Source organism: Raphanus sativus, chromosome 4, assembly GCF_000801105.2.
Source record: "Raphanus sativus cultivar WK10039 chromosome 4, ASM80110v3, whole genome shotgun sequence".
NCBI lineage: Eukaryota > Viridiplantae > Streptophyta > Magnoliopsida > Brassicales > Brassicaceae > Raphanus > Raphanus sativus.
Window position 1 is genome coordinate 4,917,476 of NC_079514.1, and position 23,992 is coordinate 4,941,467.

General features: G+C 35.0%; 3 protein-coding genes and 1 non-coding gene across 8 annotated transcripts; 1 reads left to right on the top strand and 3 right to left on the bottom strand.

Moving 5' to 3' along the window:
* Positions 1 to 8,528: 8,528 nt before the first annotated feature.
* LOC108853664 (trehalase) lies at positions 8,529 to 11,626 on the bottom strand. Its single transcript, XM_018627082.2, has 11 exons — positions 10,847 to 11,626; positions 10,584 to 10,703; positions 10,367 to 10,482; positions 10,181 to 10,281; positions 9,984 to 10,093; positions 9,828 to 9,900; positions 9,575 to 9,736; positions 9,408 to 9,495; positions 9,234 to 9,333; positions 8,946 to 9,159; positions 8,529 to 8,785 (listed from the first exon to the last, which is right to left on the bottom strand). The coding sequence occupies exons 1-11, from the start codon at positions 11,359 to 11,361 to the stop codon at positions 8,702 to 8,704; spliced, it is 1,683 nt and encodes a 560-aa protein (XP_018482584.2). The 5' UTR covers positions 11,362 to 11,626; the 3' UTR covers positions 8,529 to 8,701.
* Positions 11,627 to 12,791: 1,165 nt separating this feature from the next.
* LOC108853668 (uncharacterized) lies at positions 12,792 to 13,394 on the bottom strand. Its single transcript, XM_018627086.2, has one exon. The coding sequence runs from the start codon at positions 13,279 to 13,281 to the stop codon at positions 13,027 to 13,029; it is 255 nt and encodes an 84-aa protein (XP_018482588.1). The 5' UTR covers positions 13,282 to 13,394; the 3' UTR covers positions 12,792 to 13,026.
* Positions 13,395 to 13,469: 75 nt separating this feature from the next.
* Positions 13,470 to 13,540, top strand: TRNAG-CCC (transfer RNA glycine (anticodon CCC)). Its single transcript has one exon. It is a non-coding gene; the product is annotated as a tRNA-Gly (tRNA).
* A 138-nt stretch (positions 13,541 to 13,678) lies between these two features.
* On the bottom strand, positions 13,679 to 17,572 carry LOC108853660 (protein NLP7). 5 transcript variants are annotated; one of them, XM_057009812.1, is made up of 6 exons: positions 17,489 to 17,572; positions 16,970 to 17,348; positions 16,124 to 16,698; positions 15,980 to 16,027; positions 15,000 to 15,885; positions 13,679 to 14,911 (listed from the first exon to the last, which is right to left on the bottom strand). In XM_057009812.1, the coding sequence occupies exons 2-6, from the start codon at positions 17,316 to 17,318 to the stop codon at positions 13,935 to 13,937; spliced, it is 2,835 nt and encodes a 944-aa protein (XP_056865792.1). In that variant the 5' UTR covers positions 17,319 to 17,348; positions 17,489 to 17,572; the 3' UTR covers positions 13,679 to 13,934. The 5 variants fall into 5 exon arrangements, with proteins under 5 accessions (XP_056865792.1, XP_056865793.1, XP_056865791.1 ...); XM_057009813.1 differs by lacking the exon at positions 17,489 to 17,572 and having other exon boundaries at positions 17,045 to 17,464; XM_057009811.1 differs by lacking the exon at positions 17,489 to 17,572 and having other exon boundaries at positions 16,970 to 17,463.
* Positions 17,573 to 23,992: the final 6,420 nt, after the last annotated feature.

The window sequence follows — 23,992 nt, forward strand, 5'->3', positions numbered from 1 at the left end:
GTATCGGGATTTAGGGAGAACAAGATTTTTCGAGAGAGAAAGTTGAGATCTTTAGAATATTTTGGATATCAAATCCCTAATCGAAAGAGGGGAAATGGGGAAAGTAGTGTCTTAGGGTTATTTGGTCGGGTATACTCAAAACCCGAATGGATCCCGGGTTTTAACCCGAACCGGTCCTAACCCCATTATACCAAAAATTCAGCTCCAATCGGTTTTTTGACAAGATCCGTAGCCGATCCGACCCGGTTTTATCGGTGTGGGTTCGGTTCGGATTATCGGGTCCGGATTATATGCCCACCCCTATTAAAAACCTCAAAATACGGGTTTAACAAAATTTATTTACATTACTTTCAAGAATTTAAAAATAGACACCACAGAAATACTGCAAAACAGAAGAAACTATTTAAACAATAAAATTCATCTACTTTCAAAAGTTAATAATTAAACAGCAAGAGATTTTGTTATAATTACTTGCACATATGCTATAATAACAAAAATCAAGTTTAATACTTAACCCATTTTAAAGTTTCTCTCCAAGCAGCGAAAGTTTTATTTCTAGATTTTAATAAATTAAGGTCAAATTCTAAAATATTACTGCTAAAATTGGAGAAAATTAGTCAACGTAAATTAAAACATACCATTGGTGTGATGGGAAACAAATCATCAACTTTTGGTAGGGATTGATTTGTTATATCTATATTTAGAGAGCCATGATGTGGCTTTCTGTAATTATCATTTTTAAATTTAATTCAGTTAGTGTATTAATGAATAATTTATGAAGATATTTGGGTCAAATCTAATTTTATAAGTATTTAGTATTCAAATTAATTAAATAGCTGTCAGTCTCTGATTTGAATACAGATAAATGATTTTTGTTTCCTATTTTCCATGACTAAATTAATTATTAGTAAAGAGCTCTAATCAGTTACCAGCGCTTATTTTTGCACAGCAAAAAGCTGAAAATAAATGAGGTAACCAAATTAAAAACGGAATAGATAGTCGTCGAAGGCATATATTAACGGTCAAAAGGTCTGAGGTTTGACTCACTTCTAGGAGACAATTATACAATCGTGACGTATTAGTTTTATACTTAGTGTTACTCATTAACTCATTATTTCGTCCTTATTTTACTAATCGTCATTTAAACAAAATAATCGTATTTCTCAATGTCTGTGCAGTTAATAGTTTTCCCTATATCAATCTCGGAATAGACGCCGGCCTTGGGAGTACCAGAAACGATATTTTAGTAGTGAAAAGGGTATCAAATTAGTGTTTATTTCATACTCCCTCTGTTTTTTTAAAGATAGATGTTTTAGAAAAATAAATTGTTTTACAAAGATGTATTTTTATGTTTCCTATACAAAAATTGCAAATTTCAATAAAATTAATTGAATTTATTGAAAGACTATTGGTTAAAATGCATTGGAATTTGATTATTTCTAAAAATGATGTATAGTTAATGTGTTTTCTTAATATGTGTGAAAACATCAAAACATACATCTTTAAAAAACAGAGAGAGTAGTATTTTTTACACAGATTAAAAAATAACGAAAATATATGTAATTTGTTATTAATTACACATTTCTGATCTATTTGAGATAAATAAAATTATTTATAATTAATTCAAGTTGTAATTAATTTTTAGCTGAAAGTAAATATATAATTTGTATTGAAATTGTAAAGTGATACTTTTAATGTAACAAAAATTGTAAACATATATTCAAATCCAAATTTTCATTCCTTAACTCTAAACTATAACGTCTGCGAAGTAAATTAATAAAACTTTGTTACAAAACGTATATATTGTAAGCTAGGCCTGAACGTTTTCACCCCAATCTAAAATACTTATCTAAACTCGAATCGGAAAAACCAAAATTAGATCCAAATAATTATACAAAAATATTTGAATGAGATTTATGAGCTTATTACTTTGAAGTTTGGTTATAACCCGAACCAATCCAAAATCCAAATTAAGATCTGAAAATACTCAAAATTAGTTAAATGTGCTAATGTTTTTATATTAAGGTAATTATAATATAATAATATTCAAAAGATTTTTGTAATTTGTTTTATTTGTTGTTTGAATATTTTTTAGTTTTAAATAGTCTAACTAATTTTTAGTTAGATTTGTGAATAATTTCTATATTTTGAAAAAAGCTGTCAATTTTTCATGTTTAAAAAATATTTTGGACGACTTTGTACATTGATTACAATCCGATCCGAACCTGGAAAAACCGAATCGAACCCGATCTGATAATTAGAAAAATCCGAATCGGACTTATGAGTATAATAGTATCAAAAATTTGAACCAACAAAATCGAAACCGACGGAGTCTTCGAACGCTCTAACTTATTTTAACCGTATATATGAAAATAATGAATGATTAGAAGTTTGAAGAAACAAAACAAGAAAGATTGTAAATGATTGATATTCGAACTATATTTCATGTACTTGTATCATTAAGGTGTTAGGCAAAAAAGAAGTTAAATCAAGGTTAATAATAATACTCGATGGTTTACCAAAGCAAAAGAACAAAGGTTGAGACGAGAGAGACAGCGTGTAGTTGAAGCTGCAAATATGAAAACGGTAGGAGAGGCAGTGTGTGAAGTTGTAGGTAGAAACATATGAGAAGAATCGTGCAAGAAGGTTTACGCACGTGAGGCTTGCAAAACAGTGTGCTGGCTCGCTCTTCCTCTCCCTTGGAACACGGTCACCGATAAATTTATTTAATTTGTTTACTAATTAGCGTGGTTATTAATTAGTAGTGATCAATCATTTTTCAATAATTCAATGTTCATCATGTCTTCTAAACATCCCATACCATATTTAAAAGGCATATAAAACTATTACCTTCCTTATATGTTTTATGAGGATTCAGCCAATGACCACGTCCGAAAACTTGCCAAAAGAGAAAGTTAACATACATTTCTCACGAATGAACATATATACAAGAAAACATACTTAACAAACAAATAAATACGATATGCTTACGGCGGATGTAACTGCATGTTCTAAAAAAATAGAATGAGTTGAATATGACGGTTACATCGATATTATGTTAGAATTTAACTATGAAAAATGAAAATGTTGGCTTTTGTTACCTACTAAATTCTTTTTTTAACATCAAAACGATGATCCATTAATTAAGTTTGAGGTGTTATGAAAAATCAGATCGAAATAAAACGACCACTGAAATACTTGTCTTTATAAAATGTTCTTAATGTCTTAACTAATGGATTTACTATTTTGTTTTCGATTTTGTTTTGAGAACGGAAATGATAAACAACAGAGAGATTGATAAATCTACTCTTGAAATCAAAAACCTCATTTAACTTAATTCAAAAACTTGGCCACGCATCTTAGTTTTCTACCATCAACACCAAATCTTTGCAGCCGATACCAAAATGTTTTTTTTTTTTTTTTTTTGTAACAGCCGATACCAAAATGTTGGCAAATTAATATTTGTAACACACGTTCCATTGTCTAATATAGAGCTTCAACCTCCTGATGTAGCGATGCATTCTCTTCCTTTAAATTTTTGCTCCCATAAGCTGGAGTTTTCCCTTCAGTCAGTCCTCATCCACAATTTTCTACCCAGCCCTTTAAATATTGAAAAAAATAAACAAAACATATTTTTATTAAAACGTAGAGGAATCAATCGAGTGAATATATTTCCTTCGCTTTCATATTCCATTCAACTCTATTATTGTATCACATGTCGTTTATATATATCCCATTTATCTTTTCTTGTGTTGACCATTTGGATTGCTTACAACCATTGCACACATACAAAACCATGTAAAAAAATTTCCGGTTAATATGTTTTTATTCATTGATCTTTTGTTTTGTTTTTTTTGTCATCGGCTTTACAGACTTAGAAGAACTTTATAAACCAAACTGATAACTCTGCATCCATATTCACGACAAAGGTAGGTTACTGTCTAGCACATCTTGTTTTGTTTTGTCGTTCATGCAAAAAACCACGCTTATTTATATATGCTCATTTTCATACAAAACATAACAACAAACGACAAATAGATAATAATGGTTGCAAAACTTCTCCTTCTTTACCCCTTTTTGTACTGTCCTTGTTGTCTATCGAGGACCAGATTCCAGCTCATTGACATGTTTAATAGCTCGATTGAGCTAGCTTATCCGAAAGTGAGTTTGAACTCTTACCATCAACCAGTACTATCTTCGACCCAGTTTTTCTTTGTGACAATCTGTTGAGAATATATCTTTTGATCTCGTAGTGTCATCCAGTGCTTCTATTTTTGGTTAGAGACTTTATGTATAAGAGATACTTTGCTTCGATATTAAATTAAACTACGATTTTTTTCTGGCCAACTTTGGTTCTAAATGTAATAATTTATGAACCGGGGCTTCTAGCTCAGTTGGTAAAGGGTTCACAGCTGTGAGTTCCGCCACCTGAGTTCGAATTCCGGCCACTGGGGAATTAACATTTCGGCATCGCCAGGGACATAGGACCGACATGTGGCAACACGTGACTAGTCTGGACCACTTCTATGGAGCCAGGATACCTTTGTATAATTCAAAAAAAAAAAAATTATGCTATTCATAAATTTATCAACCATACTTTCTATAAAATGATACTTGAAAATTTCTTTTTCTTCAGTTTGATTATTATTATTATTATATTTTTTGCTGTAACAGTTTGATTATTTTCATACATCAAATAATTTTAATAAAATAATGAAATTTAGTATTCGTAATAAGCTTCTAAAACAAAACTAATAGTACGTGACCAAAATATATCATAAAATTTTTACGATATATATCACTATGTTTAGAGAACATATTACATTATCATTTTGAATTTTATTGCTAGAAAGTTGATTTGAGAATGCTATTGTCACTTTCCAAAACACCTCTTTTAGAATGAAGTTACATTAATTAAAACACCATCAGTATTGCATTTGATCCCATCCATTCGGAGGTCCACTCAACTGACCATCAGTATATCCAATAAAATACTAGAACTTTAAAATATTTTTTTTAGTAATTTTAATTTTCTTATCAAATGTATAGTTATCACTTATCAGTATGACATATTCTACCGAATATATTTTTTTGAGCAACATTCTACCGAATATAAAAATACATTTTCTATAGTTTTCTATGATGAATATTCTTTTCTGGCTTATGCGCTTCTCCTTTGTTATAATTACAAAAAGGTAAAGTTCCACATCATAGCGAATGGAATGGCGTCTTCCTTATCAAGCGAGAAGGTGTCATGGGACAATTTGTGGTTACATAAATCAATCATAACACAAAGCTGACACGATATAAATTGATTAATTAGTAATCAAAATGAAAAATCATTAAGAAATCTACTTTTCTTTTGCAACTAAGAAACTACTATTTTCAGAAAAAACTAAGAAACTACTTTCATATGTAGTTCCAATATATATCCAATATTCATAAAGGAGAATAGATGTTAGGTCTATTCTTCACTCTTGCATGTGTTATTATGTAGTGATTTGGCTAACTACTAGACCTTTGAGAGTATTAAATAGTTATGATAATTTTGATTAGTTAATCATAAAATCTTGTATTAAAAGTCTTATATCTACACAGAGAGGAAGCGAAACAGCTAAAATGCAAATGTTCAATACCTAATGCTGGTACTCATTCTCCAGCTCCTACGTTCGCAGATCATTCGTATCTCAACTATGAATGTAATAATAGAAAAGGTTTTTATATTATAAATACAAGAAAATATATGCTTGAAGCAATGCAGCCATGCTAAACGAAACGAAACAATTAAATGGAGCGCAGTTTATCACAAACGATTATCAAATAAATGAATAGTTTTTATTCCAAAGTTAAAATATTTTTAGGTTTGACTAATGAGAAAGTGCACATGGGGTTTTGGGAAACAAAATGAATTTTTTTGACCAGTAGTAAACCAATCCCTAGTTGGACGGAAGATCCTCTTTATGCATCATCCCTTCTCACAATCTAAACTAGAAACAGTATTTTCCACCCTATATGTATTTTTAATTTCGATTATTGTAAGTTTAGAGCCATTTGTGTACCCGATTCAAAGTTTATTCGGCCGTCTATACTCTATATTATCCTTTTCCTTGTAGAACGACCGATATTATTCAAAATCACGTTTTAAAATAATAATCTAAAACCCATTATTTTTAATTTGGGAAAATATTGTAACTATCATCATATACTAATTTACTGTACATATTAACCTTTAATCTCAAATTATCTTTTCAAGTCTTTAAAATAAAATAAAATCATAGAATTGTTGCAATTGGCATATAAAGATTATAAACTATATCATCATATAATGCTTGGTTTATTAAACTTTTATGAAATGTTTCAAAACTTGGTTTATATATATCTTCTTATGTTCTAAGTGGTTGTACATTTTTCTAATAGCATATTAGTTGGTTTTTAAAAAGGGAACGTAACTATTTTATTTATTTCAATTAGTAACAAGTAATGCCAACACTAAGCTGAACGTGCCTTTAATAACTATCCTAGATGATAAATAAAAATATAACCAAGGGCTAACTTTGTTAAAAAGAGTTTATTTATTAATTAAACAAGCTGCAAATTTTATATTACGATTCGTCTGGTACAGTCCGATTCATCCAAACGAAGATTCTGTTTATGATCACCTTTTTCCAACTTCTATAAACCTTTTTCCAGCTTAAACTAAATAACTACTAATTAAACGTAAATCATAGACTAGATATATATTTGTATGCCAACTATATTTGACTAATAATCCACTTTTTGATCACACAATAGTCATTGATCACATATTTAAGTAGCGCCTATGAATAATTCAGCCCCCACTGACTCTTTCAATCCAACAACTCAAATAACATCAAATTAAGTGTTAGATTCCATAGTTTTATAATTTGATGTGAATTGCTTTAATTTATTGCTCTCGACTTAGTATGTGGACATGATGGCTTTAGCTGGGCAAGCCGACTTTTTTTGTCATAGCCGCTGCTTTGCGTGTCGCAATAAAATGTTGGGGAGAGGGGGTGGATCTTTTTTTCCCCTTTTTTTACACCAAACAAATATTTTTTATAACCAAGTCTGAATTAGTAAGAGTAAATAAACCGGAATAAAAATAATTAATATAACACAAATGTATGTGAAAAGATCGTAAAATCCTAGTTAAAGAGTCAAATATTCTATTTTACACCCTTAACATGTTAAAAATCTTGAATTCCGAAAAGCATCATTTTCATGGTATCCAATTCCGTTAGAAAACTTGGCTAAATTTAGAGATCCTTTAATTTGTAATCATGTTTTTGCAATATGTACCAAACATCTGATATGTCTAATATTAAAATATACTCTCCATTATCCATCACAGAACAGTTTCTTTCCATTTATAATTTCGCATTTCCCAAAGTTAATTTTTCCCTGAACTATCTATCTAAAACCAATCACAACTGCTGAACGGAAATATAGATGTTTATGACCCTTCTATCAAACATATGTTATCCAAGCTTAAAAAGACTGGGGATCAGGGAGAAGGGTGGATCAAATTAATAACCTTTGACAAATTTATACTATCATGTTCTCTCTTTTATGCAGTGTTCGACCAATAATGTAGATGTTACACTTAGAAAAAGTTCCTGAATTAAAAGTTAGTTTAGTATACAAATTGATCCCATTTTTTTAACATTCTATAAGGAATTACAACCTTTGGCGTAACATCAAAATCAAATACTGTAATCAAATTGTGGAACTATACAGTGTAGTTGCTTAGATGGGACTAAACTGTGATGATCTTAAAAGAAAAATTAAAAGGCACTTTAATATAAAAAGAAGAGGACAACTTCTCTTCAATGATTAGTTCTCTTTTGCTCGGCCCCGTTGCACCAAATTTTGAGTTTTGGAAATACGAAACTCTACACATTTTTGTTTTGTAAAATTTCAATTTATTAAAGACTGAGAACTTAATTTTTTTATAAATTCCGTTATGATTTTTTGTTGCTTTTTAATTTCTTGTGAATGGTTTAGGTTGGCCTTTTAGAGTTTATTTTCTAGTTTTTAAAGAAAATGTAATTACTTATTATTTTCTGTGGAAAAGCATTTGATTTGATTTTTAGCAATATTTTTTGTTTAAAATGGCTTTTCATATGCTTAAGGTTTTTTTTTAATTTGTTATCGAGATTTTTCTGAATATCAAATTGACAAATTATGACGTCGGAGAAAAATAAATTTGATATATCAACTTTTCAAGGATACCAAAAGAGAAGTTAATTTGCCCCATCATTCAAAGAATCTATCCAAGTGGTTTAATTTAATTGTTTAAATAAATTAATTGAAGATAAAGCATTTTGTCATCTTATTCCAACGTGTTAACCAACTGAATCCACCAGTTTTTCCATGTACCATTAGATGCTTATTATACATAAACCTCGGCTAATTCATAACATTGATCTATTATATATAGTATATATTATTGTCATGAGTAGTTGTAATGGAACGAAAAGACTAAAACGGTACGCAATAAACGTTAATAAGATCTATTAAACCTCATTTTGGCGATAATATTGATCATAAACATTCGTACAGAAACTCCAAAAGATCCACAATATAGAAACTACGATCAAATTAACCACTATTATAAAGTTTTCTTGATAAAATAAGAATAAATTTCTTTTTATTTAAAGCTTATTAAAAGGTAGTAAATCTATGGTTCAATGCTGAGGTCTGATGGCCATCCAAATTCCTCCAAGAATGCTAATATAACTCCGTTTGACCATCCAAAACCCGTCTGCAAAGATAAATGTCAACAGAGTTTTAAGAATACATCCTCTCAAATAACTCTCACAAGGCAATTTAGCCCTGATATTTCTATTTGTACAATTTATACCCCTGAACGCTCACTAACTAAGAGAAGTTGAAGAAGAGAGCTCAAATAAACAATGCTTTACCTGTGGCTTATATTCTCCTCCACCACCATACTCACCAAACTCCGCAACATTGAGCTTCTCATGAATACTCCCACTTGTCTTGTAAACACTATAGCTGCTTCTGATCCATCTCCTTGCAATCTCCTCTGCTATCTCTTTAGCTTCCTTTACACCCGATCTCGCGAGCCCTGTAACAATCATCTCTTGTTGCGGGGCCCATCCATTTGGATAATCCCTATTATACATTGCAACAAAACGTCAACATTCAAGTAACTTTAAGTGGATACTTGTGACACAAGTTTCATTTACCACTGCTGTCCTGAGTTTGTCAAAGAGGTTAAGATCCCAGCAGGAGCAATGAGCCCTGAGTTTCCAAGAGCCTTCACAACTTTCTTGACAAGATTTTCATCTACATGTTACAAAGATAAAAACGTTTATACACAAAAACATATGTATAATATGTACATGCAGACATATTTTGACCTGAATTGAAGGAACTAATCCAGATTGGAGTAAAGTTAGATGCAAAAACATTGGTGTTCTGGTTCTCAGGTTTCCATGTCTCAGGTTCCTGAAGACACAAACACACTCGCAATGTTAAAGCACCTTCACAAATCATAAACTGTAACTAAAGATATTATGTAACTTACATCACCATTGGAGGAAAGCCAGTAGTCTAACCACTGTCCTGCCTTTTCGTTCCAAAACACAGTTCCAAACGCTTTCTCTCTCGCTTTTGACGCTTTCACGAAACGCTCTGAACCTTCTTTATCCCCACAAATGTCCATCATGAACGCTATATCGAGTTCCATCTACGGTAAAAACAGTTAGTCATTTCAAGTCACCAAGCATATTCATCTACAAATCTTTAACCATAATTAACAGAGAGTATGATCAAGAAACCTTGAGAATAATAACGTTTAGATCAACAGGAACAACTGATGTTGTAGCCATTGTTGTGAAATTAGGAGGATCCCTGCATATATTATTTGATATTTAGTTAGCATGACAGCAGTAAGATAAACTAATCTAGTCGCAGTTTCTGATAATTGGTTTAACCTCATCCATCTTGTGCTGAAATCACATCCTGTTTCAGCAGCCGTGGCTATCTCTCTATAGAACCGTTCTTTCTCTAACGTATTCGAAACCCCTGAAGCAGATTCTTGATCCTGTGGTACACATAGAGGGAGAAAGTCAACATGTTTTCACAGTTAAAAAAAAACAGTTTACAAGCGGCAATGAGACAAGAAACATACGAAAACATAGGATTCAGGTCTAGGCATGTTCCACATGGCGTAATAGCGGCTTAACATGTGATCACAACCACTAGCGTCACGAATAACCACCTTATGTTTTCCTACAAGTTATAAAATATAACATAAACCAACATTAAATCTAAGAACACACCAAATCATATATTATAACTCAACCAAAAGACTAACCTGAGTTCCAAAACTCGTACTCTTTGAGAAGCACAGGGATAGCTTTTCTCAGTAGTTCTTCATCTTTGGTTACGTTATAGATCTCGTAGACCATTGAGCTCAATAGAGGTGGTTGGCTTATAACAATTTAAAATATATAAAAGTAACATTTTACTTTCTAGTATTACATAAACAACATTTATATTATTAGTGTGAGAAAATTATCAAGGTTGGTTACCTTCGGTTAGTGTAATAAGCTCTAGCTCCGTTCAAAGAGTAACCATAAGTCTCCACAAGTGACATCAGATTTGTCACTAACCCTTTGGCTGTAGTGAACATTTTACCAGTCAAAAGTCCTCTGCACGTGCAAAATCACACCACAACGTGACATCGACACGTGCACTCGTGTTACGTAGTCAACACATAATATAAAAAGGAGTGGAAGAAACAATAAAGAACTATAATTTGATTTGTGAGTTGAATAAGTTGATGAACACTGACTTGAGAACCCAGTAAGAATCCCAGTAGTAAACTTCTTTGAATCTCGAACCGGGAATAATAACCGGTTCCGGCAACGCTAAAAGCGTGTGGCGTTCAGGAGACTCTCTCACAGAATCAGAGACTCTGTAGCATAGGGTTTTCCAAAGGCAGTGCACCTCACGTGCCCATTCTATGACTTGATTGTTCTCCACGTTGAGGAAGAAGTCGAGGGGATGTGAGACGAAATCCTCTGGCTCATGTGGCACCAGATCCTTCCCATCGTCTAAGTATTCACCGACGAACTTTTCAAGCTTCTTCGCTGGGACTGACAGGTCAAATGATCCGCTTGTGAGATCGTTGAAGGCGGACTCCACGGTGGAGAGATGGTGAGGATGCTTGAGAGATAGGTCAATGTAGAATTTGGGGTCAGGGGTTTCTTCCGTAGGGTAGGACCTGTGTGCTTCGAGCTGCACGCGCTGGAGGAAAGTGACGAGCGAGGTCGTCTGGACCACGGGACCAGAGTCCGAGACTGCCATGGAAGTAGCACCGAGGAGGAAGAAGAAGAAGAACAGAGGAGAGAAACGTTTAAGGTCTATGAAGGAAGCAAAGAGAAGAATAGAGAGAGAGGATTTGTAAGGATTATATATACGAGTGTGGAGATTTGACTATACTTATGTTTGTGCAAATATATTGCTAAGTGTTTGAATTTGACTAGGGTTTCCAGTGGAGTCTAATTTTGAAATATACACCACCAAACCTTATGGCTGACTCAGATGGATCAGTATGATTAGTTGTCCAAGGATGAGAACGATTAGATTTTGTTGACTCAGATGGATCAGTATGATCACTGTGGTCTTTATTTAAAAGTGCCAGTTTCCAAAGAGATCAATTACTACACATATATATCCCCCAAAAAAAAAATCTACTCAAACTAAAAAGTGACTTCTATATAATATCAAAGGATCAAATCTCATTGTATTAAGGATTAATCACATGGAAAAAGGTGTCATGCTTCCTTACTATCAAATCTCTTTGAAATAAAGTGGTTGGTGGCCTTACTTATTAAAAGATCTAGCTTATAGTTAAAACATACACATCATATAGAAGTTTACTTTTTATTTTTTCTTAATTAGAGTAACTAGGCATGCCGAACCTTCCACAGACTAAACTTTTTACTGATATGATAAATGAACGATATAATATAACATTGTAACAAAAATTCTCAATATAAAATGCATTTTGACAACAAAAATTATTATCATGGCCGGCCGGATCAGAGATTTCGGAGGGGAGGGGGCATAAACATTTACTAATTTTTTTTCACATGATTTGGGGGTCAAAATCCCAGCCTGTGTCTATATATATAATTTGCAAAAAAATGCTGGAGGACAGTTCACTGGGCTTGATCCAGATCCGACTTCTATAACTTGGACTCCCTAAACCCTAAAACGAAATGAAAAAGATACTGTGACCCTAAACTTCCCTGCAGGGATCATTCTCAGTAGATTGGCATATAAAGCCTGAGTATTTACAAACCATTTGAGGATTTACAAGATATTCGCTATGTAAAAATTCTAAACTGGAAATGTAAAGAATTTACGAAGTCCGTCTATATTCAAGAAAACAAAAGAAGAAAACAATCTATCATCATCATATGGTCCTCCTATAATACACTTTCTTAACATGACAAGGACGTCTAAACAACATTTTCTCAATATGGAAGAGTCCTTGGAATGGAGCTAAGCAGACAAAGTTTGAATGTTTGATAATTAAAATTAAACGCTTGACATCGACGCGTTGATCCCACACCAAAATGGCACACTAGTGCTAAGCAGAGAGGCATTATCCATAACAGAGTTTTTAAACCACATAATCTAACTGTCAGATCTTTGATTATCGGTTGCAACTAAACAAGTTGAACGTAACACTGACATGAACAGAGAGTTATAGAGAAACTTCAAACGAATGATCAAACATAAAAGTATTCATTCAAAGCCAAGTAAGATCATCAGATACACAGAGCGATAGACAAAGCAAATGGGAATCAAAACAAAAAGAAAGAAGAGAGAATCAACGTCTGACATTTACAATCCAAAAGGTCTGGAACTTTCCATAAGCCACATTACACACAATTCAAACCAGGGAGCTGCGGGACACACACACACACACACGAGAGGGGTTTCCAATTACCAGAGAGAGGTCTAAACGGAGTCGTGCGAATGAGGCGCGGCGGAGAGAGCAAGGGGACGGTGGTAGGACTCCTCGGCGTCATCGTCTTCGTCGTCATGGGAGGTGGTGAGATTGACGCAGGCGCAGCGCTCGAGGGAGGCGAAGAAAGCGGAAATGAAGGAAGCGCTGACGCAGCTCGCCGCCTGGTTGATCTTCTCCATGGATGTCGTTGCGGTTACGTTGGAGTTGATCGAGGCGCTGCTGATTACGCTGCTCGTTTTGTCCATTGCCTACCGATCCGATTACGGTTTCGGAAGACGGGAGATCGTGGGGGCGAGGGAAGTCGTCGATTTTGATTGAGATTTTGATTTTTGGCGATCTGAAAATGGCAAGGTATCCCGCATTTGACGGGGTACAGATTTTATTGATATTAATGTTATAAATAACTAATTTGATATTTTCCATGATCAAACAAGCGCATCTGGTGTAGTGGTATCATAGTACCCTCCCACGGTACTGACCAGGGTTCGATTACCTGGATGCGCACTTTTTATCCATTTTTTATATTTCATTAATGGATTTATCCTTTCAACGATGTAGTACCTGTCCTGTGTAGTACTACTTGAGACTCTCAACAAACTAAAGAAATATTTCAATGACTATTATGTTATTGATGTCAAACTAAATTATATACTCCCATTACGTTATATATCATACATCAGTCAGATGCGCGTGTTTGATTACAACTACAATTTACTTCTAAACTCACTCTCCCACTTACGATTACAATTACAAACAAAAGTTTTTCTTACACTTTTGTACCCCCCTTCCCCTAACATTCTTGCTTGTTCCTCAACCCAAAAACAATATTACAGAACAGAATAAAACAAACAACCCCTAAACAATAAAAATATTCTAAAAAGAACTATTTACAAAAGAGTTACATTTCTCCAGTACTCTCACAAGAGCTCCCGAGGTTCGTTGTTACATCATGCACCAGGAGCCGTACTATATTAGAATGGGACAATCTAGGAGTCTCTAGACATTCTTGAAGATCAACATCACAAGCTATCAAAACCCATTCGTTATCATCGTCCAGATACTTGATATCAAACGTACCTGCCTCAAGTTTCAGCCTCTTTGCCACTTCATCTTTCAACTGCATTATACCCGAACCAGATGATATCCTGAACCGTATTATGTCTTCTTTGTAACTTGCTTTGATGGTTACCGTTCTCATTTCCGAGCCTGATGGTTCGCGTGTAGTATTTGCAACAGCCTCTTCCTTTGCAGGAGCGTACATGTTGTTGTTGCTGTTATTATCATTGTTCATCCACTTTTGTTCCGGAAACTTATCGTGGAATGGTGTGGAGGAGGAGCAGAGGTTTCTCAGATCTTTTGAACTTCCAGCGTCTTCAATGGGCATTCCTCTGAAATGGTCTATGTTACCAAGAAGTCTGTTGGGCATTGCACCGACCGTGAATAGCGGATCTTGGTTCGGGACTTTTGTTTCGTCTAATTGATTACCGTCACATGAGCCGTGAGAGGTCGGTGTCCCAGCGCTCTTATCCCCCGTTCGTGACCGCTTATGACCATTGCTTGGTAACTCAGGCGAACCATTTGGCTCTTGAGGACTGTGATCACTTGACCAGTGGTTAGGTGAATGATTGGTGTTTGGTAGCTCTGGCTGTTTGGAGCCGCTGGGTGAATTTAGAGGCTGTACTGCTGTTTGGCCGTTTGTCCAAGGGATGGAACTAACGGCCATCGAAGTCAGGTCGAAGCCTCCATCAGTACCTTGAACAGATTCGATGACGCGTTTCAGCTTTGTGATTGACCGATTCACTTTCTTGATCTTCCTCGATGGCCACCGCGAGATGCCGTGTTGTCTGCAAATTCGCTTCATTGTCGTCGGGCAAACTGAGGCAAGACAATACAGAGGTTAGTTAAAATATATGTAAAGAGTAAGTAAACCAAAACATAAAACTTTACATAGAATATAAACTACCTCCTAGGCTCTTTGCAGCGTCTTTGAGACTTCCGGTGAAATACTGCTGAAGTACATCAAGACTGATCGTCTTCTCAGTCTTTCCACGCTTTTTCTCTGTTTTTTTCTTCTCCTTAACCACACCATTAACAGTGGCCACCTTGGTTTTCCGGTTTACTGGATCAGAAGACTGAACCGCAGGCTGAGGAGTCTCATCTCTCGTCTGTGACTTGAAACCAGAAAAGGGAACTCGAATGGATTCTATTTTTGAATGAATCTTCTTGTCCGGTAATGCTTGGATGATCTCGAAAGACAATTTGTCGTCATCTTCACCAAAGTCAACCCCAGATGCAACCCTCAGGCTCTGAAAATGTTCTTTCATTGTCACCAACAGAGATCCCAGCAGCGAATCTTGCTCTTGTTCGTCTGTTATAGTCGAGGGAAGAAAGAATTCGAGAATGTAACTATCGTCGCCCGTGTAAGAGCTCTGGAGAGAGATTGCAAAACAACTGGTTAACTTGAACATAAGCGCATAATGGACTAGCGGATACTGCGTTTTGCAGAACTTGGTGATGTCTCTGCAGAAACACGAGCCACCGTTGAGGAAAGCTCGTCCCGCAACTCCCTGTCCTTTCTGGAGATGGTGTTCAAGGCAGGCATCTCTAAATCCCCAGACATGAGCATCCACGACGTAGCAGGCCATATCGGTTGTGGACATGCATATTTGGCCCATGCAGCTGCCGTCAAAACTGGTGCAGTTTTTCTTTAGACCGCCACCATTGGCGAGAACGCTCCCATGCTGGCATGGAACCCAAGTTTGAGCCAGAGGCAAGTTATGGGTCTCGCACACAACTGTAAGCACTTCCAGAATCTCCGCAAGTGCGTTTTGACGACTCTCATTGCATATCTGTGGATACAAAGTTAACTGAAAACAGTGAGAACCCGGTGCCTATTGCCTAAATGGTAACGATTGAAGTACAAAATAATACTTTGTATCTAACCTGAGTTGTTTGGTGATCAAGTATTTCCGAGCTTTTCAGATTCACCGCCTGCCAAAATGACCATTAATGAGGAATATAAAGCTGCAGCAAATCACAAAAACAGAGAACTATCTGGATGCAACATTTATGACAGGTATTGGATACCTCAAGTGCTTTGCAGACTTTATCCACTTCGGGTGCATAGTGAATCTTCTCCGAGGTCATGATAAGTTCCACAACACCAATGCATGACTCACCCGAGAGATTAAAGACAGGCAAGGCAAGCGTACCGCGCACGTTATAATGCAAGGCGTGGTGAAGCCGGGAGAACTCTCTGCTGGAATAGTACTGAACATTTGGAGTCCACTCAGGCAACTTCTGGCGGAAAACCCGGCCGGGGAGCCCGAGCTCAATGTCACAATCACTATCCACAGAAAACATATAGGTGAGAGAGATCATCCTGTATTGATTAAGGCCGTTACCGTTAGGATTAAGAACAAAAGGTTGACCCAAAGTCGTCAGTAACTCACGACCGTTCTTTCTCACAGGAGCCCAGACCTGAGCCAAGACGTGCTGCTGTTGTTCGGTTGATTCTTTGAAGTAGCGAAGCGCCTGAGTCATCCTCTCTTTGATCAGACAGTAGTTGTTGCCTGTGTTCTCTAAGCTCATCAACGGAGGAGGAATCTGGAAACCGTTTTGCTTCTCTGCTGTGTTTTCAGCTGCAACTGATGGACAAGAGTCTGCAATTTTTTCAAGAGATGTTGTTAGTCAGTTACAAATCTATTTTTGGAAACTTACCAAAACTAGAAACTGGAGAATTTTTCAAACGCCAGAAAGTAAATAGTAAAAGTCAAACTCGAAATCTATCAATCAATCAATCAACCAAAAGCTCTGTTGAATCCATAATTATTGACTTCAAATTCAAGTCTATAGCTCGATGAGATTCATGAGGTTTAAAAACAGATTAACAGCTAAAATGATCTTATTGAAATCAAGTTTGGGGAGACTAACAAGGGAGAAAGAGAGGATAATCGGCGAGACTGAAAGAAGAAGAAGAAACACCGGAGGCGGAGCTAATCCTCTCACCGTCGTATCCACCTGCGGTTGCGTGGTTACCGTTCACTCCGCCGTCGGAGAACGCCCAGAGAGGGGAGCAAGGCTGGTCGGAGGAAGAGGAGACGAAAATCGGAGAAATCATGCGGTTCGATGTGGATGATAAGTTGTAAGGGATTTGATCGAGAGGCCATGAACCGTCGAGATCCAAGTCGTCTACGTCCATCAGAAGCTCCCTTGACCTTGATGACGACGCTGGAGGTGTGACGCCGTTTCTGGCGGCGGTATCATCGTCTGGGTCGCACATTTTCTGGAGTTTTCCCGGGAAAGTTATCGTCTGCGTTTTTTCCAAAAAAAAGAAAAAAAAAGTTATCGTCTGCAAGTTCTCTACGTTGATCTCTTTTTTAGATAGGGGATAGAGAAAGGTCAGATTTGCAGAGTGTGATTCCAAAAATATTGCAGAATCAAACAAAATACCAAAATAATTTCGGATAATAATATTGGAACCGATTCTCTGCTTCACAAATCACAATACAACTGTCTCCCCACCTTGATATAAACATTACTACCATTTTATACTCTCTCTCTCTCTTTCCTAATAGTGTTACTTCTAAAAACAAATTAAGAAATCATTTAATTTTATATTTTTTATATAAAACATCTTTATTAACCTACTCATATTTTGATCAATAAAAATATAAACTAAAAAAATAAAGTTCATAAATTATGCGATAAAATGTTAAAACAACATTTATTTTGCAAAGAAATTTTTTTTCTACAACAACATTTAATATGAAACTGAAAGAGTATGTTTTCTTTTAATATTACTCAAAATTTTATTCACTATAATTATCTTTCCTATGTATTATCTTTATCTTGGCATGTTAAGAGTTTTTTTTAAAAAAAAGAGAAAAGAATTGTTACAACACAAAAATCAATAATTATTTAGGTAATTTGTATTTTTACATGTAACCAAATATTTTGTTTAAAACAGCTAAATATTCTATTCAAATTAAATTAGTTGTTGTTAATTGTTATTGATTAGTCGTTTTATTATTCTAATATAATTTTATTTTTTTCTTTAATTTTAATAAAATTAATAGAAATAATAAATTTTATATAAATTAATAGAAATGATTAAATGTTATATATAATTTTTTATTAATTTTTTCGAAATAAGCTAGTCCCAAAAAAGTTTAAAAGGAGGAAGTCTAAGGTTTACTAAAGCAAGTTACAAAAGAAAAGTATAAGGTTGCCGCAATTACATAGGCCAGAGTCGTTGACAAAACAAAAATTAATAAATATATATTTATAAATAGGCCAAAGTCATACAACAACTAAAATTTATACCCTCCGTTTCAGTTTATTTGTCGTTCTAGACTTCGACACACAGATTAATAAAACATTTAAATTTGTATATTTACTAGATGAAAATATCATTACCAATACACCTAACTAGATTTCAACCAATAGAAAAATAGATTAGATTAGAAAGTCAATAAATTTTACATTAAAATCATAAAAAGATACTTATTTTAAAATGAAAATTTTGCTTCAAAATGACATTTAATTCGAAATGGAGGGAGTATAAGTATTACATCATCGTTAATATTATTAGTCGATATTATTACCACAAATATTTAGCTCGTCTAGGCTGTGTGCTTTGTTAAGTGTGACTGCTGGTTTACGACACGTTCAGCACACATGGTGGCAATGCACCAATCAGTTGCCTTGAAAATTTGTAAAAGTTTAAGATGTTTACTATTAGCAATTAACTAATCGGCGCAAAATAGAATTATTACGTAATGCCTTTTCGAGAATACTAATTGGAGTTAATCAGAAGTGTAGAAAATAAATCATAGGCCCACCTCATCCTTTTGGAACTAGTGCGATTCACTAGTTATTTGATTATTTATTTGCTCCTTTTTACATGTTTGTTTTGTCTTAATTTGATTGATTAGTTAATTTGTTTATTTAATGATATTTCATGCGCTAGTTAGTGATATTGTTTGTATCAAAACCTAGAACTTGCCTAGGTTATTTAGAGAAATGTCAAAAACCATGTAAATCAATATGGTGACACTTCTTGATAGCTATATTTTGAGAAACACATTACGAGTCAAAAGCTTTGTAGAAAAAAAAAGTTGCCACAAACTTTTAAAATCTTATGTATAAATGATTAGGGAACAGTTGTGGAAATTTTGTTGCTTGTGATAAAATAATAACTTTAAGAAATATTAAGAAATGTTCAACTTGATAAGAATGACAAGGTGGTTGACAAAAAAAATGCCAAGGTGAATTACAAAATTGATATAGAATCTCGTATATGGGATGTAACTAGCTAGAGTTTATCGGTACAACAGTTGACTAAACTAATATTTCACATCAATTGTTTGCTAACAAAGTAAGAAAACTACAATAGAAAACAAATAAAACATAAACAAACGATGCCTCAGCTGCAAATTTAATTTATAAATACAATATACTTGTATATAAAGTTGGCTGAAAAATTCCTCGACCACATGCAACCAATAATCCTTATTGTTTTTATTCTTTTTTCGTACATGAAATATTGGATCTTACAAGACTTCAACTTTAGATCGGATAGACCCTCTTTGATTTCCGTTGAGTATTCTTCTCAGCTAGCTTTCAGTATTGCCATAACATGATATTTATGCGGGTTTACATCAACATGTAAGTGTCAGTACGCCCTCGAACTAAGACATGTAAACTTTGATTGACCTATCTAGATTTATGGTATTTGATGGACTAACCAACTACTTTAAAACAAAAAAGTTCGATTCCATTGTATGACAACCTAAATGAAAAAGATATACCTGCTTTTTACATCACTTTTTCTAGATTAACTATATCACTGAAACATTTTTTTTTGACTGAGCACTGAAACATTTTTCAATTCACATATGTTAGTTCAACTAGCTAGACTTTCTTTGTGCACTCCAACGGAACAGTATAAATAACAAACAGTGGTGTCACTTAAATAAGAATTACTAACATTTTAAGAACAATCATTATGGATGGTCGGCTATATATTAATTACAAAAGATACAGTCAGATAATTTGTTGTTTTGTCGCCAGTGAAATTACTTTATTCAGTGTTTTGACGACGTCAAAGAGCAATTGTATACTGTATACTTAATTACATTTCTTTTTAAACAATTTTTTTATGTTGTAAAAAGAAACAGACATCACATTTTCTAAGAAGAGCTAGCGATAGACACCGCAAGAACCATAATTATGCATCACAGTTGTGAATATTCGGCAGCCTATTAATGAACATGACCAACTAAAGAATATAAATATATAATTAAAATAAAAAATTATTAAAACTTGAAGTGGTTTGGGAAAATAGATAAACTATTGAAATAAGGAGAAGAGGTAAACTCATATTAAAGAGGTAAACTCATATTGAAATAAGGAGAAGAGATAACTTAACAGAATATAAGAGAGTAGAGAGAGAAAGCAGATCTGTTTTTGGTCCGGCGGTCGGCCGGCGCATGAGCGTGCGTGCCGCCGCCGGAGCCTTTTGAGTTAAAGCAAAGATAGTTTCCATCAGTTTCCTTCGGTTTCCCTCTTCCCTCTGCCTTGCCTGATCTCTGCTACTAGATCTCCCATGGTGTTTCTGTCCGTGGAGTTAAGGCGCGGTCGTGTAGATGGTGGCGTGGTGAAGCTTTTCGTTCTTACAGTTGGTGTTTCTTTTACGGGGGGTGGAGTCTCTTACAGATCTGCCGACGCTGTTTCTTGTTCCTGGGAGTCGGAGGCTACGTCAGCTCCGATGTCTTCGGTTTTGGCTCCGGGAGGTGACGGCTCCTTCAGTCGTGCCTCGTCGGCTTTAGATGGTCATGGTTCTTGGGCCTTTTGGTAGTCCTGTTGTGGCTCGTGTTTGGTGTTGCGGTTCTTGGTTTGTGCGCTCAAATGGTTCTCGTCTCTGGTTTCTCTTTGCTCGTTGAGAACTCGATTGGATCGAGGAAGCTCTTCGGAAAGATGATTGAGCGGATAAAGAAAAATGGTGGTTACGATGGAGGCTCTTTGGTTATCAGAGCTCCGTCGCAACGGGTTACACGGTGAAGAAGCTCCGGCGATGATCCCAGGCAGTGTCGGTCGAATCGAGACGGAAGTGACGCGTGTCGCTCGGAACGGTAGGATCTTTACACGTGTCCGGTCTCTTCGACAAGTGGGCATGCGGGTGTCGGTCGGGTGTTCTGGGTTGGGCTTGAGGCCCGTCTGTTCTGTTGTAGGTAGCCTATAGTTTGTTTGGGTTTTTAGGATGTATTGTTGTTTGCTGTATGGGCTTAGACAATGTATTGGGTTTTGCCCGTTCTATTATCAATATTAAAACCTTGAGGGAAAAAAAAGGTAAACTCATATTAAGTGATGATATAGTTGACCCAAAACTTAAAATGATAAATATAAAAACTGTCAGCGTAGCCTACATTTCCAAGATAACGGGGTCAACTTAATTTGTATCCGTCAATAGCAAATTACCTGAAGAAACTGACCAAGCTATCGACAATATGAAGTTTTCGATCTAATTTTCTTCCAAAAAAATATCAGTAAAACTTTTAGTTAAATATAACAGCAACATTAACAGTGAAGTTCTCAGAATGGATATCTAAACCTATAAAAAAATTAATAAAAGTTTATTTTGTTTGTAAATGAAAAACCAATTATTCAATGACATATGACAACAAAAATTTTAAGAGGGGTTTTATAAATTCTATTTGAGAATTTTATTTGACATTCTATCTCCTTTTGTTATTATTTTGGTATTTAAATATTTAAACTTAACCAAAAACTGCTGTTGGAGATGATCTTAGAACATTTCTAATATATTTTGACACAGTTGCATCGTGCTACAATAAACCGACCATTTCTAATATATTTTATATTTTTCATAAAATACAAAATAAAAATGATTTTTCTTCTATGTAATATTTTATAATAAATGGATGTTATTTATTTCTATTTTATATATAATAGAGAAGATTACTCCAATATATATATTATTTATTTCTCCAATATATATTGGAGAAGATTTCTAAAACATACTTATTGCTTTAAAAATCTTTAAAAGAAAAGAAAAAATTTGGCTAAAAATATGAAACTGAATGAATAATATGGTCACAAAAGACCTCAACATTTCAGCTGATGATAAAAGCACGATTCGTTGAAGGTTGATGATCGTCTTGATAGTACTTGTGAAGTGAACAACAACGTCTTTTTTGTCCGTCGGACTTCTTCTTGGGTTATCATCAATCTGAACTGAAGTTTTGGCGGCCCAATTTTAAATGGACGCAAAAAATAAAAGAAAAAATTAGCGGTGAAGAAGAGATATTGGGCACACGAAGCAGAATAAGAGATTTTTTTTTCTGAACTTAGAACAAGAGAAAGTTTAGGGCTGGACAAAAAATCAGAACCCGAAAAACCGAACCGAACCCGATCCAAAAAAGTAGCACTGAACCCGAACCGAAATTGATTAAATATCCGAACGGGTTTAAAATTTCGGTATTTAAAGAACCGAAACCAAACCCGATCCGAACCGAAATATTTTGGGTACCCGAATGTATCCGAAATAAATTTATATACTTAAATATATACATTATTTTTATATATAATGTATATTAAAAATATTAAAAATATATAAGATACCTTTAAGTTTTCCAGAATACTCAGAAAATATATGCAAACAGTCAAAAGTAAATGTTTAAAATAGCTAAAGTATACTGAAAACACCAAAATAGTTAAATATCTATTGATTTTTTATCCAAATATTCAAAAAAAACCAATTTATATGTTAAATTAAAATATTTTGACATATATGTTATGAAAATTTATATGTAATATATTATCTTTCTTATAGATTTTGAAAATTTAAAGTATATAATGAATTTTGAAAATTTGAAAACATTTTAAATGGGTTATCCGAACCCGAACCGAACCCGCAAAGATCCGAACCAAACCCGAACTGAAATTTAGAAATATCCGAATGGGGCTGAAATCTTTGACCCCGAAAACCTGAAACCCGAATGGACTAAACCGAAACTCGAATGGGTACCCGAACGCCCAGTCCTAAGAAAGTTGGTGGCCTTGCCTTCCACTTGTTGTGACATTGATTCTCAGTGTTTCGTATCGATATGAAGAAATGACGGAACAATCAAATTTCTAAACTCAATCTCATTTTTCAGCTTGTTTCCAACGAAGAAGATAAGATGAGGCACACGCTTTCAGTAGAACTAGAGATCTTTGTGGGGTTTTATTTTGCTTATATCTCTGTATGAAAAATCTCGTAGAGATTGTGTAACATCTCGAGTTGTGATATGTGAAAAAGCTTAAGAGAATTGATTTGGCTACCTATATCACCAAAGTTGACTTACATTTTCTGTCACACATCCGTTTAGAACTCCAGAGTTAAGCATGCTTGGGCTGGAGTAGTGAAAGGATGTGTGACCTATCGGGAAGTGATTCGCGATACCGTGTAAGTGAGGCCAAAGCACGGGAAAGGGCCGAATGGTGATTGCAGGGTCAGTAAATAATGATTTCGAGCCTTGGAAAATTAACGACCGACCATCAGATGGGATGGGGGCCCACGGGCCGAGAGAGCGGGCGTGGGTGACCCATTAGCCGTGGGCGGGTCGGGGCGTTACAAGTGGTATCAGAGCTGGTTAGTCGTCTTAGTTCTGACCTGAGAGGCGTCTTGAGACCTGTCGTGGGGCGCAACGAGGACATTGCGTTCTTTGAGAGAGGGTGAATTGTAACATCCCGAGTTGTGATATGTGAAAAAGCTTAAGAGAATTGATTTGGCTACCTATATCACCAAAGTTGACTTACCTTTTCCGTCACACATCCGTTTAGAACTCCAGAGTTAAGCGTGCTTGGGCTGGAGTAGTGAAAGGATGGGTGATCTATCGGGAAGTGATTCGCGATACCATGTAAGTGAGGCCAAAGCACGGGGAAAGGTCG

Excerpts from the sequence above, each read along its gene's own strand:
- LOC108853664 (XM_018627082.2), bottom strand. The coding sequence starts at position 11,361 with ATGGCAGTCTCGGACTCTGGTCCCGTGGTCCAGACGACCTCGCTCGTC. Across the intron at positions 10,282-10,366 it reads GTACGAGTTTTGGAACTCAG|GAAAACATAAGGTGGTTATT; the intron begins GTTAGTCTTTTG and ends TATAACTTGTAG. Across the intron at positions 9,737-9,827 it reads TAAACGTTATTATTCTCAAG|ATGGAACTCGATATAGCGTT; the intron begins GTTTCTTGATCA and ends TTTTTACCGTAG.
- LOC108853668 (XM_018627086.2), bottom strand. The coding sequence starts at position 13,281 with ATGGACAAAACGAGCAGCGTAATCAGCAGCGCCTCGATCAACTCCAAC.
- LOC108853660 (XM_057009812.1), bottom strand. The coding sequence starts at position 17,318 with ATGTGCGACCCAGACGATGATACCGCCGCCAGAAACGGCGTCACACCT. Across the intron at positions 16,028-16,123 it reads AAGTCTGCAAAGCACTTGAG|GCGGTGAATCTGAAAAGCTC; the intron begins GTATCCAATACC and ends TCATTTTGGCAG. Across the intron at positions 14,912-14,999 it reads CGCTGCAAAGAGCCTAGGAG|TTTGCCCGACGACAATGAAG; the intron begins GTAGTTTATATT and ends GTCTTGCCTCAG.